This window comes from Myzus persicae, unplaced genomic scaffold (assembly GCF_001856785.1).
Source record: "Myzus persicae strain clone G006 unplaced genomic scaffold, MPER_G0061.0, whole genome shotgun sequence".
NCBI classification, from domain to species: domain Eukaryota; kingdom Metazoa; phylum Arthropoda; class Insecta; order Hemiptera; family Aphididae; genus Myzus; species Myzus persicae.
In genome coordinates, this window is record NW_019100548.1 from 412,872 (window position 1) to 433,214 (window position 20,343).

The window sequence follows — 20,343 nt, forward strand, 5'->3', positions numbered from 1 at the left end:
ATAAATTATTATTAATTTTTTTTTTATACATATTTTGAACTTTTTGGCACATATTTTATATTTTTACAGCGTCAATTTTTTTTTATAATTCATACTTTGGTTATATAAATATATATATAAATCCGAGCCCTACTTATAATTTATAATTTACAATATTTTATTTTAACACTGCGATCTATGTTCTAAATTAATTAAATTTGAATTTGGTAGGTACCCACTGTCCCACTGATATAGTGAAATAGGAAGGAAAGCAGTCTCCAGTCTTCCAAATGGAAGATACTGCACGGGGGGATTTATAACCAAGCAGTTCAGTCCTCGTGTAGTGGTGAAAAGAAAAATACATAATAGTACGTGATATAAGTGACATATAAAATATTATATTTTTGTTGTTAGTGCTCTTAAATGCAGAGCAAACTTGATAAAATCATCAAAGTTGATCGCTGAAGCTAAGGTGCGTGGGCGATGCGTGGCCTATGGTAATGCGAGCACGTGAATTTAAATGTTATACTAACGTACCTACCTATATAAACGTCTACGAAGTTTTTAACGAACATTTCAACTTACTGATAGACCTTTCTGCCTCTGCTACGGTTAATGATCTGTCTTTGTTGAACATTTATCCCGGGCTACGGGAATATATATTATAATACATGTCATTCGTCACATATCGTTATTCCTTGATTGCGCGCCGGTACCGACGACGACGGAAAACATTTGGCGACCGGAGTTCTTCAGGTGTCCCTCCGTTGCAGGGAAGGAAGTGAAGAGGATGTAATATACGTGTAGTATACTTGTAAATGTATATATATAAAATGTATATTATGTGTGAATTACTGCTAATTTATTAAATCAACCATCGTGGCACTTACGCGCGCACGCGCACGTTTTGCGGAAAGCTTACTTGAACTGGTTTCACGATGTGCATGTGCCGTGTGCGCCCATGCCCATTCATTCTAGTTCGAAACTCGACGGCGGACGGTACACATACCGCGTAAATCGTCTCGACGTGCCGCTGTACAGTCCGCGACGACGCGATTTTAAGTTTACGCACATAAAAAAAACAACGCATACACACACATACACACACATAATATACATCATACATAATAGGTACATAAATAATATATACAAGCGGAATCTCGACGTTTTCGGTCTACGCTTTTTTTTCCGTTCTTATAAATAATGTGAATACACATCGCGACGTCTATACGATCGATTTGCGTACATTGTTTTTTTTTTGTTTTCAATCGGTCGGTTGTTATTTCGTTTCTCACCTAACCCCATATCACGTGGTGGTCGGTATTTTTTCTTTTTCTTTAAGACTCGAGCAGTAAAATTAGCGGTGTGCGTTCGAAAAACAATGCGCGCATCTCTGGGACCAGGAAATCACATTTGAAACGTCGTTGCCGCTCTATCTTTGGAAACTAACGAGTCTCGACTGTGCCATACCTACGAACACCTATTATTATACTCATCAATACTCCACACGGCCTTAAATTGTGAGTAGTTATTATTCTCGTCAAAAATTGAAATTAATAAATATAAATAAACCTTACATTTAAGTAGAAAGTAATTTAATTTTTATATATTTGCTTAATGCTTATAATGTTGCTTGCAGCACGGACATCGAGTATCGACTGTGTCTGTCGATATCGAAAAATCTCATTGTACACACACACACGTCGATAAACACAATAATAATAAAATACAGATTACTTATACATGATATACCTATCTATAAATGTCAGAATTTAAGCAATTTGGTATACTATAGAAGTTATATGTAGGCACATAGATGGATACTTAGATATCATTCCGTATTCCCGTTCAAGTAAAAGTAAAACCAGCGTAAGTAAAAGATGCAATGATGTCGCGAATACGCGACCCCGTTTTAAATTTAAAAGTGAACAAGTCATCTACGATATACACGGGTACCGTTAGAGTAGATGATGATAGTGAAACATACTGCTCGATCTTTTTGAATAATTTTACCTATTAAGTACACAATAGGTATTTATTATTAATTTGATCATGTTCACAAAATTTTAGATTTGACAATGTATATTCCACAGGCCTATATAGGTAGGTACATATTAGTATTGCACGCTTGTTCCAACCACTTTAATATCTATATTCTATATAATGTATCTACTAGTTGTATTTGTTTTCTATTTAGAAATCGAAGTTAATTCACTTATTGTTAAATAGTTTTTGTTATTGGATAATTAATTTTGTAATAAATAAGATAAGAAAAAAAATACATCGTTTATCCCACATTAGACAAATTAATTGGCATCTAAGATCCTACATAACAAAATAAATATAATATAAGAACATCCAGGTACAATAAAAAGAAAAAAACATTGTTTTAAGTACACTGCTTTTGTACAAGGTGAAATGCTAAATAGAAACTTGTAGTATAAGTAGGTATTTCAATTCGAGATTCTCTAATACTCATTAGTGCAACTGTTTTACGTAATAATCGATTAAAAGTCTAATATAACAACGAGTCAACACACATTTAGAGAAATTAATGTTACAGAATGATGAATATTATATTTTTGTTTGTTTGCATTACATACCTATTACGCATTTATTAACAATTTGTTAACTCATGTTAAAACGTTAGAACAAATTATTAGTGATTTTAGATTTATACCATTTAATCTCGTTTATGTTATTTCTATGAACGACAATTTAAAATAACATGGTTTTTATAGGGCATTATATATAGGTATTAGGTACCCATACGTATAAAGTACGTGAGCAGGTCATGTGAGTGGATGGATTGAATATTAATCAGTCCAATCAACTCGGGTATGGAATAATAAATTTGTATGAAAAACATCAATGACAACGTGACGTACACTATAGAGACAACATATATACCTACAGTATAAAATTATAAATGTAAATGCTAATGTTCAACTATTTGTACTCACGCGTACCTATATAACGATTTAGCTAAAATAAAAATAACCTGAATGGCTATAATTAATAAACGCTATTTAACGACGTATTTATCGGAATTATTAAAAATAATCAACTTAAATAAAAAGTTTACGGAGTTAAAAAAATTAGTACATAGTAATAAATTGATTAAATGAACAAATTACCGCCAAAATAAGAGTTCCATTCGTATTGAACTGTGGAATATAAAAAATTTAAACTCATCAAAACTGACATTAGTGTTTAATAGACAAGAATAATTGCCACTCCTTTAACAGTATAATTTATTTCTAGACCGAAAACAAAAAGCATCATTCATTATAACTTATAATTGAAACGCCAAAATTGTATTTCTTTGTGCACCAGATCTATTTTTTAAAAAATGACAACAAAAAATAATTTTGTAACCTGGATCGTATAAAGATCGTTAATATTGTAATTTTCAAATTAAATTAGCAGAACTAGATCCGTGACCTCGGCCGTACTGCTATTAAACGACTTAATACGTCGTATACTATTAAATATTATTGCAGACAATTGACTCATATTGTTGTAATCAATTAATAATAATAGCTTAAGTTATTAAAATGCTTAAATAATTGAAAAGATTCATACCTTCAAAGAAAATATGCGTCTTTAACAATTTAGCACCTAAAGCTTGTCTATAAACTTTTCCTATAACCGGCAATTGATATAGGTACACATTAAAAAACTTAACTATTATTAAGATAAACTATCATAAATAGTTAACATAACTTTTATTTTACAATGCAGGTGGAAAATTTAAGTAATTTCAAATGATGATGAATATAAAAACCTCTAATGATGATGCTGTTGTGGGTTATAGACTATTTAAGCGCTAAATTAGAATTACATTCGGTTTCCATTTTAGTAAACGTAGGTACTATATGTGCCTATGAAGGTATATCACCATTGTTAAAACATACTGAAACATGAAAATATAAATCTAAAACGCCTTGAGGTAATAAATCTTCCGAGGTTATTAAAGCAAAATGTTAAAAAATTTATATTAATACTTAAATATTTAAAGTTTTACTAAACAATTTTAAATATATATATTTTATTAAGTATAGGTATATATTTTCAACAAAAATGTACGAACTTAAAAAGTTCAAGGATTTCGGAAATATCTAATTGTTTACTTAATATGATTTATAGTTCCAACAGCGTTTCAATAAATTACACCAACGTAGGTATAGAAAATAATCACATATTTACATATAGCGTATATGTGAATATATAACACATATATTTATCAAATTATATAGCTGGATAGTTTAGCTTAATAGATTCACTTACTAAAGGACCTCGTGAACCAGTTAATCTAAACATACACACACTCAATTATATTAATAAACTGATTCGTTTGTATACGATTATTGTTTTACACGGACAAGTAATAAATTTGTATTTGATTCTTGTGTTTAATGGTTACTAAATTAACAACAGCGAATGAAATAAAAATAAAAAAAGATTTACTAAACTTTATTTTACGACTTTTTTTATTTATTATAGGTAGTTTATTCTATTTATATATTTTGATAATGTAAAAATACATCGCTATGTCACCTCCAATGCATATATTTGATGAGTGTTATAGAAGTTAAAATTCATGTCAATTAAAATAAATATTTAGCCCTACAAACTCAATAGATAATAATGAATAAAATATTTAAATACACCAATTGAAACGATGATACTGTTTAAATTGTTAAAAAAAATGGTTCAAACGGTGTTTTAAACAATATATTAAATAAAAACCATGCCAAATTTCGCATAGACGAATTAAAATTGCCAATAGAAAAGTCTAAATATAGTGTACCTGAACCATACTACCACGATATTGCGCCATACTCATAAGATTTTATACTATTTAAACAAAACTTGAGCTTCCGGTGAGCAATATCATCTGATGAAAAAGGTAGTTTTTGTTTATCGTTATTTACCATGAAAATTGTAAAAAAAATTAATTAACGCCAACCGAAAATAGCTATAACATCGTAAAATACGTTTAAACTATAAAAATAAAAGCGAATGTGCCTATATTATGTAAATTTGTTTGTCTATTATGCATTCTTATTTCTTACACTTTTCATTCGATCGCCATGAAACTTTTATGGTGGGCTTTGGACACCCCGAAAAAAGTTTCTAAACTATTACGAACAAAATCGGACAAAAAAAATTGTCTACGAACACATTTTGAAAGTTTTAAAAATTTGAACACCATTCACTGAGTTAAACAAAGTTTGAATTATATAGAGTTGGCCTTTTTAACAAGCAACGAAGTGCACGGTCAGCTAGTGTTTATTAGGTAAAACAAATAACACAAGTGTTTCACATAAAGTATTAAGTTACATGTTACATACCTGGTACTACATTTGAGGTGTTATAACTTATAATGTAGATCAAACAGAGCTTGCGGAGGCAACGTAAATATAATTTTCTAATTTATTGTGTGCCAAATCTTGATATTGTTGATTATTATAACATAAGAAGTAAACATTAGGTACATTCAAACACTATTGAATAAATTAAATAAATAAATAATAATAACTAATCTATATATTAAATAGGTATTTTCCACATTCTAGGAAATAGAAATGTATTTCAACTGCCAATAATAATAAATAATAATCAAGCCATTGTCCATACAAGTGCATAATTGTATCATTTTATGACTCAATTTGTACCTGTCAATTTATCATTATGAAAAAATGTTCGAACGGCAAATAAAATCAACAAATATATATATCTAATGTTACAATACACGTCGAGTTATTGCGTCAATCAAACTTGAAGAGTGTAAATAATAATAAATATATATATGCAGTACTCATCATATCCCTTTTTTTCAGTGACTTAAACGATGGGAGACAAATCTCGCAAGAACAGCACCACTCAGGATGTGGAAGCTAACGGCATATCAGATCAACAACAACAGGTGGAAGCCGTGGCCAAAGCCGTGCACGGCCACCCGGTATCTGAACATCCAACCACGTGAGAACTGTTTTTTCTGGTTACAAAACAATATTATTGACTATTGTCACATGGACAATTAATAATACAACATCACATTTATATAATCATATAGAAAACAATTAAAACAAATTAACCTTTGTTTAAACAATGCAACTATGTTTGCAGATACTGTGAGACACTAATGCATCTCTTAAAAGGCAACATCGGTTGTGGTATGTTGGCCATGGGTGACGCATTCCGGAACGGAGGCCTCTTGATGGCACCGATTCTAACAGTTTTCATTGGAACCGTGTGTATTTACAACAATCACATACTGGTGCGTTGATTCATGGAAATTAAGCATTATAAAAAATAATTAATACGACCGATCTGATTTCAATTTGGTCGATGGATAGACAAATAATAGATACCTACTATTATGGTAGAGGTTAATAACATAGCCTGGTGATGTAATTTTTGGGGATCGAAGTTCTATTTTCTCACTGCAGCTTTATGAACGTGTCGTTTCAAAATATGTTATTTTAAATGTCATTAACTAGTAGTATATTTCGCTAATTAGAGTTTTCAAATGCAATTTATGAAAATAAAAGCCGGCAGTGGCGTATATACGAATTATTTTCACTATGGGCCGATTTATCAATTATCACTAGTCAAGCAGCATAGCCATAATTATACATTTTTAAGGGAGCAGCTGTTATATAATTAAGAATTATGACGTATTATACAGTTCAAATAAAAATTGCGCAATTCAATTTTATAATTATTATGTAAAATTAATTTTTTGTTTCTTTTTTTAAAAATATTGACAGTGTCGTTTGTATATTTTAATGTTATCTTACTATGAATTTAACATCAAAGTCAATAAGTCATTAAAGCAAGTCTCGTCAATATATCTAACATTTCCTTGTAGATTACTCAAAAATGATTTTAATCAACCGGCTAACAAAATCATGGTGAAAAACTGTTAACAGTGTAAATATACATGCAATGCTTTAATTGAACCTGCAATTTCACTATGGGCTCTGGCCTAGGGGGCCTCCCCCCTATATACGCCACTGAAAGCCGGTAACGGGCCATGTAGGAATATTGAGGTGGCACAGTTATAGGCGTTAACTAAGTTTATAACAATATGACGTTTATCTATATAATACGGTGAATCTAGTATGAAAGTATGATGTGGTTGCCTTATTAATAACTTCAAAGCTATAATTGTCACAATTATAGGAACTTATAACTTTACAAGACTCAAGAGTTGCTGTATTGTGGTCCGAGATGGGTATATTATTATGTTTTTGGCACTAGAACAATCAACTTTATTGCGATGTGGAGGATGGAGTCAACTGGTTGTCTGCTGCAAATAACAATAGCAATAAAACTTAAAATTACCATTTAACGCCACTGTATTGAACGGAAATAAATCTTATATCCGAAAAATTGTTGTCTCTCGACCCCCCCCCCCCACACCACAACTCGTCAGGGAATGTATTTAACAATGACTGAACTTTAGGCTTTACTCACCACGATAGTTCAATAAAATAATGATGCTACATGTTTGAACATAATAATTAATAGTAATAAATGTCTTCTTACTGCAGTTAAACGTCGCTCATAAGCTGAAGAGCCGACTGAAACTCGAACACTGCCCGACGTTTTCGGAGACTGTCGAACTTTCCTTTGCAACTGGACCCAAGAGCTTACAGAAGCATGCGGACCTATTTAGGTATGCGTTTACCATGTTGTGATAAACTGCAGAGTGCATCATAATATAATATCCATGATATGCTATTTTTCAGGACCACGGTCAACGTATTTGTCATAATCACTCAGTTAGGATTTTGCTGCGTGTACATACTGTTTGTGTCCAGCTCCATTAAACAGGTACCTATATTATTATAATATGTACAGTATACTGAATACTCCAGAGTACCGAGAGTATTTACTAGGATAAAAACACTAGATATATATTAAAAAAATTACAGGCATAATAACTAATAAGCAGCTAGGCCACTTGGGTCATTATTTAAGAACTTAGCGAGGAATAGTGGAATGCAAAATAATTTATCACAATAGCCAGAATGAGTCAATCACTTTGCTCGCAAAATTTCTCAGAAATAAAAACTATTATAATTTAAATAAAATAAAAATGTGAATAATAATAACTATAAGCAATCGTTTTATCTTAAACTAGATAAATAGTTTAATAGTTTTAATAGTTTTATCAGTAGTTTGATACAAATTTGAACCTAACCTCCATACAACATACAGTTTTCATTTTGTTCTATTTTTGGAATCAATAAAGGTTTTATATCTCATCACTACGGAAATAAAATGTTCGTTTTTTTTATTAACTTTACCTATTTGATAATAAGTTTACACAGCTAACTAATATTTAAAATATTGATAGGTATAATGAATTGTGGATATGCAAATTTTGTTTTGCCTATGTAAGCTTTATAAAAATGTGGCCCCCTGCCTCAAATTTTACTTAATCAGTAATCACTCTTCTATTGCAGTTGCTCACTTATTCTGAGGAGAATTTCTCAACTTTGTATCCCGAATGTTTTTCACCAATTACATTTTAGTAATAATTTTTTTCCCAACAGTTTTGCGACGAATACGGAACCGTTCTAGACATCCACATCCACATGATATTCGCTTTGGTGCCTATAATGTCTTGCGCCATGATTAGGAATTTGAAATTCATCGCACCCCTGTCGACGGCCGCCAACATATCGATGGCCATTGGTCTAGGAATCATTCTGTCGTACTGTGTAGTGGACTTACCCACCCTCAACTCCAGAACGGCTGTGGCTCATTGGTCGCAAATACCCCTGTTCTTCGGCACGGCCATATACGCTTTCGAAGGCATTAGTCTCGTAAGTGTATTCCGTCTTAATAACACGATCGATCAAGTAGACGGTACCACCAGACCTGGTCATTTTTTAATCTTAATTAACAACCGAATTTTAATAAATATATATATATATATATTCACAGGTATTGCCCCTGCAATTGGAAATGAAAACACCTAATAGATTTGCGTCTACTATGGGAGTGTTGAACGTCGGCATGACCATCGTGACCTTTATCATTCTGACCATGGGCTTTGTGGGATTCTGGCGGTTCGGCGACGACGTCAAAGGAAGTCTCACTCTCAACCTCCCACCCACTCTCATGTAAAAATAAAAACAACACCTACCTACACGGTTACACATTATAGATAATGAGATGACGCTGTTTTTGATACCTGTGAAAAATGCACTTTTTTCAGCCTTTCAAAAATCGTGGTCGGTCTGATGGTGTTCGCAATCATCTGTACTTACACACTGCAGTTTTACGTGCCCGTCGCTATCTTATGGCCATCGGTACAAGAAAAATATGGACCGTTTCAATCGCCAGCCCTCGCCGAATATCTTTTGCGCGCCGTACTAGTTTTTGCCACATGTAAATATTGTTATTTTATATATTAAGATAATGATTGTATTGCTACATAATTTTGAAACCAAATCATTATGTGTACTCCTTGCATTTTTTTACAGTTTTGGCGGCGGAAGTGATACCCCATCTAGCACTGTTCATATCTTTGGTCGGGGCCATCGCCAGCACGTTCTTAGCCTTAATATTCCCACCCATATGCCATATGGTTGTCTGGAAGGACGAAGGATTTGGAGCGTTCAATTGGAAACTTCACATGGACATCATTACTATAGTTTTAGGCTTGTTAGGATTCGTAACTGGTACATACTTCAGTTTACACGACATTATCGTTGCGTTTAGCAAAGATTTTGGTTTCCATTGATTGAAATGGCTGCCAATCTCAATCACCTAATAGACTTAGTAAATGCACTGTTATGTTTTTAAATATTTTATTATTATGACCTAAATTTATTATATTGTTGAATTAAGTATATATTTAAAAGTTAGGAAATCACATTACAACTCTCCACAAAATTTAGAACAAAGACTTTTAATTTGTTTGTAAATTATTTCAGTTTATTGCCAAATAAAATAAATTAATAAGTTTTTATTTATTCTAAACAAGTAGTATTAAAAATTAACAAAATTTGATGTATATTATAATTCTGTAATAACCATTAATCCAACATCATAATAATGGGGTAACCTTAATTCGTTTTCTTTGACTTTTTTGTTGCCTTTTTTGGTGCCGTCATTTGTTGTACTTTTTGTGGTATTTCGGTGAATATGACTGTACCAACAAATACCAAAAGAGTTCCAATCCAGTGGTACAAAGTGAATGGATTGCTGAAGTACAAAATACTAAACAATAAACTGGCAAACTTTCGCAATGTTATAACCAGTGTTACTGTCAACGACGAACATTCAGTTGTCAAAAAGTAAACTGAACTTATGCAAATATATCTATAAAAATTTGGGTAAAGAAAAATTCGAACAAAACATTTTATATGTATGTAAACTATTTTAGTATCAATATATAATATCTTAAAGTTAATGAATGTTTTTTTTTACTCGAGTTTATTATTTTTTGAAAATGTATTAAATTGTTACAGAATTTAAATTTGAGCTTTAATGTAGTTGATCACTATGTCTTTGATTGTTAGGTTTTCTTTTTACACATCATATATGCTGTTTAATATAATTATAACTTCCTCAAACATAGTATTTATAATTTATCACAGAGAAAAAATGTGATATAATTTTTAGTTTTGTAAAAATTTAAAATTATTTTTGCGATGGCCAAATCCAGCCCACGGTAATATTCTATATTCTAGCACTGATTTAAAAAATATCTATTAATGTTCTACATTGACAAAAATTTAAAAAAAGTGTTAAATGAATAAATTAACCTTTTAACCGGGCTTAAATTTTTTATAGACATTTATAGAAGAAAAATGTCTATATATGGCTCAAATAGTGTAAAAATGTATTTAAAATTAAACCATATATGAAAGATGTTTACACAAACATTTGATGAAAATTTCAAAAATTATCTTTTAAAATTACAACAAAATAACAAAATGGTTTTTGTCAAAAATTAGTTTTGAATAAAAACTCCTGTTTGGCCTTAATTTTTTTTATTTGTTCCACACGACTTTTCTCACTTTTGATTCACTTTCCCACCAAAAAATACTAAAAGATTGAAGCATTTTAACTGCTCAAAAAGGTGGTGACAGACACACCAAAAACCCTCTATGTTATAAAATGAATATATTCGTTGCTATTCTCAGAATCTAAAATAATATAAAGTTTATTTTTTAAAGTTAAATTGATATTTTTTTCATCTAATACTTCTTGTTATAATCCATACCACACAGGTATTAAAAATTGTAAAAACAAATTTCCTCGTCTACAGTGCATACAAATATAGATGTATATATATATATTTATATATACATATCAAAACACTAAAAAATTATTAAAGGATACTGAGTTAAAACATTACCAGTAAGATAAACAATGGTACTCGGGATGCCAAATCCTATATATGGCAATGGTTCACTTTCAAAAGCCATTAATGCATGTTCCTTAAGATTGGAGTATAAAAACAGGAACCATGGAAGTGGTATCAAATGCTAAAATTAAACAAATTTGTATTACTTACAGTTGCAATAATGATTTAAAACATAGATGTACTAGTGGTTGATATAGACTATTATAAAGTATAAAACAATAAACAAAATATAAACTTTTACATGCAATGCATTTATGTATATGATTAATATTGAATTGTTTAAAAAAATGATTTATAATAAAATTTTGAATTTATGAAGATAATGAGCAAAGAAATTGTTTGAGAATGTTTGCCATTGTTATATTAAAGAGACAGGTAAAGTTTAATTATAATAGTCATATATAAATAATAAGTTTAACTTTACTGCAAAACTTTACATTGTTATATAATTAGGGAATATGATTATATTAAGACAAATGTGATAAAATTTTAATCGCCCATTGATTTCATAAAAGCAAAAATATTTAAGCATATAAAATATGTGAATGGAACTGGTCTTGGCAACTTTGTAGTTTATTCTAAACGCCAATCGACTCAATTAATTAATGATCCATTGAGTGATACTCACTATATTATAATTTCTAAATAATATTGTTTTTACCGTGACTTGTAAAAATAATACATTTGTATTATAGACAACAATAATTGTTCAATGCTTCAATACATTTATAAAATGCCACTAAAAGAAAAATACTAGTTTTAAAATTTAAAACTATAACAATGCTGAGTAATTTTAATGTTAAATTAGAATCATTACCATTATTATTTTACTCTAAATTTTCTTATTTTTTTCTTTTTATAACAACTCAATTTAAACTGCATTGAAAACTATCAAACTTTTCTCAACCTCACAAATATACTAATAAATCGTTTTCTTTTGAGGTGTATTTATCAAAATAATATTATTTAATTAAGGCTATTCTTTATCATAGTTATATACTTACAGTATAAAACAAAGCTTCTTGTGGATGTTTACCATGCTTTTTATATAATGTTTCTTGGTATATACCCATACGAGCAGAAATGAACAACGCAATAGTCAAACATGCAATTCCTAAAATATAATTTTTGTTAATTTACTAAACATATTTAAAATAATGTTGTACAACTTTTTAAGCTAAATATCATACTATATAGTGTTCAATATCCTAAAATACATACCTAAGCACCACCAAAAGAAATCTTCCAACTCAGATGTGTTTTGCACAACACCGTGTACAACAGTCTTTTTCTATTAACAATAAAATGAGATATACAAACAATTTGAAGTATTTACTTAGCAATTATTTTTCAAGTGACACTTACAACATCTTGACTTGATACAATTGTACATATAGTAATACCAGCTGAGATCATACCCACAGAAATAAACTTATCAAGTGTATACTTTTTCTTTAATATAATCACTCCCATAACCATATTTGCTATTAATGAGCCCTGAAAAGTAAGTTTTGATTATCTACATGATAATATACAAATATATAATTTCTTATTCTCATTAGGATAGGCTGGTAAACTAAATTCAATGTACAGTATAAAAAAGTTAAACAATAAAAGTAAGTGTATAAATAAAAGTATTAAGTAACTGTATCTCAAAAGTAATTGTCATCATTCAAAACATGTATCACTATCATAATTCTTTGTATATTTGGTGCTAATAATCATGGTGTAGATTTTATTTTACTAAATGATAATAATAAACAACAATTATTTTTATCAGTTGTAGTTCTTTTAAATTAAATTCCAATCTTGAAATTGTAATGGATTTAGGATTAATAATAAAGTACTATAGGCACCATTATACCCACCACTAATATTTAACTGAAATTAAACTGTTAATATGATGTTTTGATCTTTAATTAGATAAAAATGTCATATAAAAAATGATTAATTAATTAGTATAAAAACATACCGCTCTGAAGATCATATGTAGTGGCATGGCAATATTCAAATCAAAAGCGTAATTATTTAAAACATTAGTTACAAAGAACATCGCTACTAAGATCATGTACCCTCTGAAAAACAAATTTAAAATTAATAAAACAAATACTTTAACTATCAAATAACTATTATGTATTCAAAAATGCAAATACAAATAAAAAAATTAACGGAGTTGACTTATTTTTATGGTGTATACATATTAGGTACAGTGAAATCTGTATTAAACGGGCAGACACGGGACAATCAAAAGTGTCAATGTACCCAGGTACTAGTTTTTTTTATGTTGAGATAGTACAATGAAATATATTAACCAAAAATAAAATAATTTTTCTAGCACTATGAAGTATAATAAGAGATCATAGGGAAGTATTACAGTTTAGCTCAGAGAAAAATATCCAAAAATTGCTTGGGAGTTTAACTACATTTTTTATGTAGATTCATGGAATAATCTACATGTGATTAAAATATGAACAATTGCGAGCTTCAAAAGGTTATTTTTTAAACTAAGTCTGATCGACAAATTATGATTGCACCATTGTTCTTAACTCGTTGAAATACCATAATTCCAACAAAAATTCCAAAAATCACTTGGGATCCAAACTGCATTTATGCCAATATTGTATTCATCATTCAGTATTTTAAATACTATACCCCTATATAATTACAAAATAACAAATCAAAATGTTTAGTCAATAGAACTATTTGGTCTAATACTCTAATTACAAAATATTTAACCATTGAGTAAAAAAAAAAAAATGATTTTTAACCCTTCACTTATAATATATATTACTGTACCTACTCATAATTGTTTTAAATATAAAATAGTACATACTTGACACTGATGCTTGGTTTTTTGGTACCACATTTGGCAGTGAATATAAATCCATGTAATGCTATTAGAAAAAATTGAGCAAACGTAATCAAATTTCCTATGCCGGGATCTTCTCTGAAATTTAAATCATACACATTTAAGTAAATTGTATACAGATAATATTATTAAATCAATACATACTTGACTAAAAGTTCCAAAAAAACAACATTGCTCATACATCCAAAAAACGTGGAGCCAATTGCTACGGGTATACTCATTTTACAAATAATATATTAAAACCTGATAAATTTTTTTATAAATAAATGGTGTATTTGATATTAGGTGACCAAAGTTAGATGATCGTTGTGAGACTTGATTATTGTAGGAATTGAATTGTAATTACTTATGATCCTCACATCGATATAGTTAGACCAATTAAAAAGAAAAAGGTTCAAGAAGTTCAAAATTAAAAAAAAAAAAATTGTTCTTCTCTGTAAGGTAGAACGATGACTGAAACTAAAAAAGTAAATAATATTTAGCTATACTACTGAAAATAGTAAGTAGTAATTACGTAAATGATTATATACCGGCCGTTTCATGGTCATTTATATTTAGGTACCTACCCAGCTGACGGTATAATACTATAATTTATAATCGTGTACGTAACCAAATACGAATGATAAGTAAGACTAAAAAAATAAATAAGACCAGGAAAAAATGCTTTTTATGTAATAACACCAAGTGAAATAAAAACTAATAATAATAATGAACCATTAGCACTTGTCAGATAACGGAACGCAGTATATTCATCATAGATAATATATATTAATATTTAATATGTATTATCATCTATGATTCACTCGGTAATCACTCGAAATTCGAATCTCGAGGACAGCTTGAGCAGGTTACAGGCGCTATCGACCGTATTTATTATATCTTAAACCGTTGTTTTAAAACCTCATCACAGATGGCGCGTCAGTGTTGGGGGGGATAGAGTNACAATAATATTCTTTCAAGATTTTACTTCTTGATAGGTTTATTCTACTCTCTAAATTTATATGAAATTAACATTTTCAACATGGTCGTTGGCAGGTCATTTTTTCAGGATAATCAAAATGCCGACACCGGAATGAGACACACAGGTGCCTCTTCACTCGTGTGCATTACCTATTTTAAATTTTAACCGCTTAAAACTTTAAGCTCCTGGTACGAAAAGATGGTATGCAAAAACAGTTTTTGACAAAATCAATATGTCTTCAAACTTCAATACCTATATATTTAGGTATTGTTTTTTTTTTGTGGAACTCAGTGACTCAAAAACGAATAACAGTAGCTAGTAAATAGCCAAGTAGGTTGTTATTTTTAATTTATGTTAAAATTTTCGAAATATTTTGTGTGTTTTTAAACTATTTATAGACATTTGAAATATTCAATTTTTTTAGTTTTTTTTTTTTATAAAAGTTGATAAGAATTTTGGTCAAAAAAAACTTGAAAATTGAATACAAGGTTCCTTATAAACTGTTCATTTACTTATTAAAAAATATCGAAAATAAGTAAAGTCACGATATGACGTTTTTATAAGTGAGTACCATTCTGGTCTGGGTCGCCCAAGGAGCTATTTCGTCACCTTTCCTATACGTATATAATAGTTGTATAATGTATAGTTATATAGTACCTCTATACAATCAAAAAACCGATAAACCGTTGTTTTAAAACCTCATCACAGATGGCGCGTCAGTGTTGGGGGGGATAGAGTTACTCTATGGGGGGGAGGGGGCACTGTATGAATTTTATTAAGTTTATAAGTTTATTAGTTTATTATTTATTTACTTAATTTCATAAGCGTAAACCATAGATATTAGATTGTGGGAGGGGGAGAGGTAGAGGGGAGCAACTGAGTGGGAAATAGTGTCTTTTACGTTGAGTTAAAATCATATGGAATTTTAGTCTTACCCAAAGTTGGGCAGTAACTATAACTAAAAAGTTTAAAGTTCCTTTTTTTAATAGCTTATAACTTAACTAGTTGAAAATAAGAAGTAGTAACTAGTGTAAGTTAATCGTAACTAAGTTATTTCTTTTTGTAAATAATTGTAACTTAACTTGGTTATTTTGTTAAAATTTAAATTTAAAGTTATATGTAAAAAGTTATTTACGAATTTTTTGTATTATAAACTATATTTTATTTTTTGCATTGATTTTTCATTACGTACTTTTACGTATAAGGTTAAACGTAGTACGATGTACTAAGATCATGTACCCTCTGAAAAACAAATTTAAAATTAATAAAACAAATACTTTAACTATCAAATAACTATTATGTATTCAAAAATGCAAATACAAATAAAAAAATTAACGGAGTTGACTTATTTTTATGGTGTATACATATTAGGTACAGTGAAATCTGTATTAAACGGGCAGACACGGGACAATCAAAAGTGTCAATGTACCCAGGTACTAGTTTTTTTTATGTTGAGATAGTACAATGAAATATATTAACCAAAAATAAAATAATTTTTCTAGCACTATGAAGTATAATAAGAGATCATAGGGAAGTATTACAGTTTAGCTCAGAGAAAAATATCCAAAAATTGCTTGGGAGTTTAACTACATTTTTTATGTAGATTCATGGAATAATCTACATGTGATTAAAATATGAACAATTGCGAGCTTCAAAAGGTTATTTTTTAAACTAAGTCTGATCGACAAATTATGATTGCACCATTGTTCTTAACTCGTTGAAATACCATAATTCCAACAAAAATTCCAAAAATCACTTGGGATCCAAACTGCATTTATGCCAATATTGTATTCATCATTCAGTATTTTAAATACTATACCCCTATATAATTACAAAATAACAAATCAAAATGTTTAGTCAATAGAACTATTTGGTCTAATACTCTAATTACAAAATATTTAACCATTGAGTAAAAAAAAAAAAATGATTTTTAACCCTTCACTTATAATATATATTACTGTACCTACTCATAATTGTTTTAAATATAAAATAGTACATACTTGACACTGATGCTTGGTTTTTTGGTACCACATTTGGCAGTGAATATAAATCCATGTAATGCTATTAGAAAAAATTGAGCAAACGTAATCAAATTTCCTATGCCGGGATCTTCTCTGAAATTTAAATCATACACATTTAAGTAAATTGTATACAGATAATATTATTAAATCAATACATACTTGACTAAAAGTTCCAAAAAAACAACATTGCTCATACATCCAAAAAACGTGGAGCCAATTGCTACGGGTATACTCATTTTACAAATAATATATTAAAACCTGATAAATTTTTTTATAAATAAATGGTGTATTTGATATTAGGTGACCAAAGTTAGATGATCGTTGTGAGACTTGATTATTGTAGGAATTGAATTGTAATTACTTATGATCCTCACATCGATATAGTTAGACCAATTAAAAAGAAAAAGGTTCAAGAAGTTCAAAATTAAAAAAAAAAAAATTGTTCTTCTCTGTAAGGTAGAACGATGACTGAAACTAAAAAAGTAAATAATATTTAGCTATACTACTGAAAATAGTAAGTAGTAATTACGTAAATGATTATATACCGGCCGTTTCATGGTCATTTATATTTAGGTACCTACCCAGCTGACGGTATAATACTATAATTTATAATCGTGTACGTAACCAAATACGAATGATAAGTAAGACTAAAAAAATAAATAAGACCAGGAAAAAATGCTTTTTATGTAATAACACCAAGTGAAATAAAAACTAATAATAATAATGAACCATTAGCACTTGTCAGATAACGGAACGCAGTATATTCATCATAGATAATATATATTAATATTTAATATGTATTATCATCTATGATTCACTCGGTAATCACTCGAAATTCGAATCTCGAGGACAGCTTGAGCAGGTTACAGGCGCTATCGACCGTATTTATTATATCTTAAACCGTTGTTTTAAAACCTCATCACAGATGGCGCGTCAGTGTTGGGGGGGATAGAGTTACTCTATGGGGGGGAGGGGCACTGTATGAATTTTATTAAGTTTATAAGTTTATTAGTTTATTATTTATTTACTTAATTTCATAAGCGTAAACCATAGATATTAGATTGTGGGAGGGGGAGAGGTAGAGGGGAGCAACTGAGTGGGAAATAGTGTCTTTTACGTTGAGTTAAAATCATATGGAATTTTAGTCTTACCCAAAGTTGGGCAGTAACTATAACTAAAAAGTTTAAAGTTCCTTTTTTTAATAGCTTATAACTTAACTAGTTGAAAATAAGAAGTAGTAACTAGTGTAAGTTAATCGTAACTAAGTTATTTCTTTTTGTAAATAATTGTAACTTAACTTGGTTATTTTGTTAAAATTTAAATTTAAAGTTATATGTAAAAAGTTATTTACGAATTTGTTGTATTATAAACTATATTTTATTTTTTGCATTGATTTTTCATTACGTACTTTTACGTATAAGGTTAAACGTAGTACGATGTACTAAGAAAGGAGGAGTACTGGAGTCCTCGTTACCCAGACCTATGAACGCAACTTAACTTAAGCAATTGAAAAAATTGGTTACATTTTCCCAGTTTTGGTTTTATCAGACTGNGGTAGACCTAACCAAATATTTTATTTATCTTATTAAAAATACATTACATAATTGTAGTACAAAACTTTAAATTGAGGAACATTTAAAAATACATGAATTGTTTATAAATACCTTTATACCCCTGTAGATTTCAAGTACTACATATTTCTTATAATTTTTTTGCCTGCTGTAACGCATACTGCAGTTCCATAAACTTTTTGTATTAAGAATATATCTATTTAATAACTGCCTCCTAAAATGCAACTAAGAAATAATAATTAACCTAAATAAATATTTCGGTAAGGTGGGTGAGTGGGTATGTTGTTAAATATGATTTGCCCTAAATATATATTTTTATAGTTCGGCGCCCCCGAGTCTACCTAAGCCATATACTTCAGAAGCAGAGTTTGCCGACGACAAAATTAGCTACATTTCTCAAAATGATCCATACACTGCTAAGCTTCATTTACAAAACTACCTTAACAGTCTATCTTCCTGCGGTATTCTTAATGGAAAGTTAAAATTAATAAACAAATCATCACACATTACTTTTTCTCTAAAATAAGCTCCATTAGTCAACCTATAATAACGACCAAACCATATACTAAGTCTCAAAAGTCCGTTAACTAGGCCTGAGTTAGGCTTTCTAACTCAAGAAAAACGTTTTACCTGGAATAAATATTATCTCATTAGATTGGTGAAATGTAAAAATATGCTCTTTAAATTACAAAATCACTAAATATCCAAAAACATGCACTATAAACTTTTAATATTTTGTTCGTAGTGTCGTGAAATTAATGTCAAGATTACGTAGCAATAAATTTAATAGACCAAAATAATTCCAATGCAACAATGTCCGAAACCCTATGAATAATGAGGTACTAATGTCTAAGCCTCCCTCTCGAATTTGTAATTTTGAATAAGTAAAAAATAACTAAAATCGTCATTCAGCCTCGGCTCAAGCGTTTAAACATACTCAAGCAAACTTAAATTTTGCCACCTTTTAAGTGTCAACTGTCAATTACTGTTCGACTACGTCAAACATTTTTAAATATCACCAGCCTATTTCGCATTTTCGCCTACCCCTTAAGCCGGACCTATCGTTATTCTTCGTTTAAATATCTAATCCAGTGGTTCCCAACCTTTTTGGTACTATGGACCACTATGAGAACTTTGGATACGTCACGGACCACCTCAATTGTATACCTTATTTTTCTTACAAATAAGAATCAATTTTTTTTCACATATTTTAGAATTTTGATTATTATTACATGAATATGATGCTTTTAATAACATGGATTTCACTATGTAATATAAATTTATAAAGAAACGACGTACTATACACGANTAAGCCGGACCTATCGTTATTCTTCGTTTAAATATCTAATCTTATCAAAATTTGAACTTCAAAGTACAAGTACTTACCTATAGAAATTTGAATTGCACAATATTATGTACTATCTTTAATATTTTGAAATAGCTATAATAAAACTTATAAGGAACCAATAATGAATGAGGATAGGTAAAAGCCAATAGTTAATTTGGGATAGGGAATGATATCAATTATAGTGTAGACCTTA

General features: G+C 29.6%; 2 protein-coding genes across 7 annotated transcripts; one reads left to right on the plus strand and one right to left on the minus strand.

Moving 5' to 3' along the window:
* Positions 1 to 928: 928 nt before the first annotated feature.
* Positions 929 to 9,976, plus strand: LOC111031997 (proton-coupled amino acid transporter-like protein CG1139). 2 transcript variants are annotated; one of them, XM_022312155.1, is made up of 9 exons: positions 929 to 1,499; positions 5,826 to 5,967; positions 6,115 to 6,265; positions 7,545 to 7,669; positions 7,743 to 7,827; positions 8,553 to 8,825; positions 8,947 to 9,125; positions 9,221 to 9,393; positions 9,489 to 9,748. In XM_022312155.1, exons 2-9 carry the CDS (start codon positions 5,837 to 5,839, stop codon positions 9,746 to 9,748), a joined length of 1,377 nt encoding a protein of 458 aa, XP_022167847.1. In that variant the 5' UTR covers positions 929 to 1,499; positions 5,826 to 5,836. The 2 variants fall into 2 exon arrangements, with proteins under 2 accessions (XP_022167847.1, XP_022167851.1); XM_022312159.1 differs by lacking the exon at positions 929 to 1,499 and having other exon boundaries at positions 5,837 to 5,967; positions 9,489 to 9,976.
* On the minus strand, positions 9,834 to 18,016 carry LOC111032011 (UDP-xylose and UDP-N-acetylglucosamine transporter). Of its 5 annotated transcripts, none has more exons than XM_022312199.1 (9): positions 17,813 to 18,016; positions 17,391 to 17,705; positions 17,211 to 17,324; positions 13,353 to 13,455; positions 12,746 to 12,877; positions 12,602 to 12,671; positions 12,385 to 12,494; positions 11,356 to 11,501; positions 9,834 to 10,329 (listed from the first exon to the last, which is right to left on the minus strand). In XM_022312199.1, exons 2-9 carry the CDS (start codon positions 17,465 to 17,467, stop codon positions 10,074 to 10,076), a joined length of 1,008 nt encoding a protein of 335 aa, XP_022167891.1. In that variant the 5' UTR covers positions 17,468 to 17,705; positions 17,813 to 18,016; the 3' UTR covers positions 9,834 to 10,073. The 5 variants fall into 5 exon arrangements, with proteins under 5 accessions (XP_022167891.1, XP_022167881.1, XP_022167872.1 ...); XM_022312189.1 differs by having other exon boundaries at positions 17,777 to 18,016; XM_022312175.1 differs by lacking the exons at positions 17,211 to 17,324; positions 17,391 to 17,705; positions 17,813 to 18,016 and adding exons at positions 14,214 to 14,327; positions 14,394 to 14,708; positions 14,816 to 15,016 and having other exon boundaries at positions 10,074 to 10,329.
* Between the last annotated feature and the right edge of the window lie 2,327 nt (positions 18,017 to 20,343).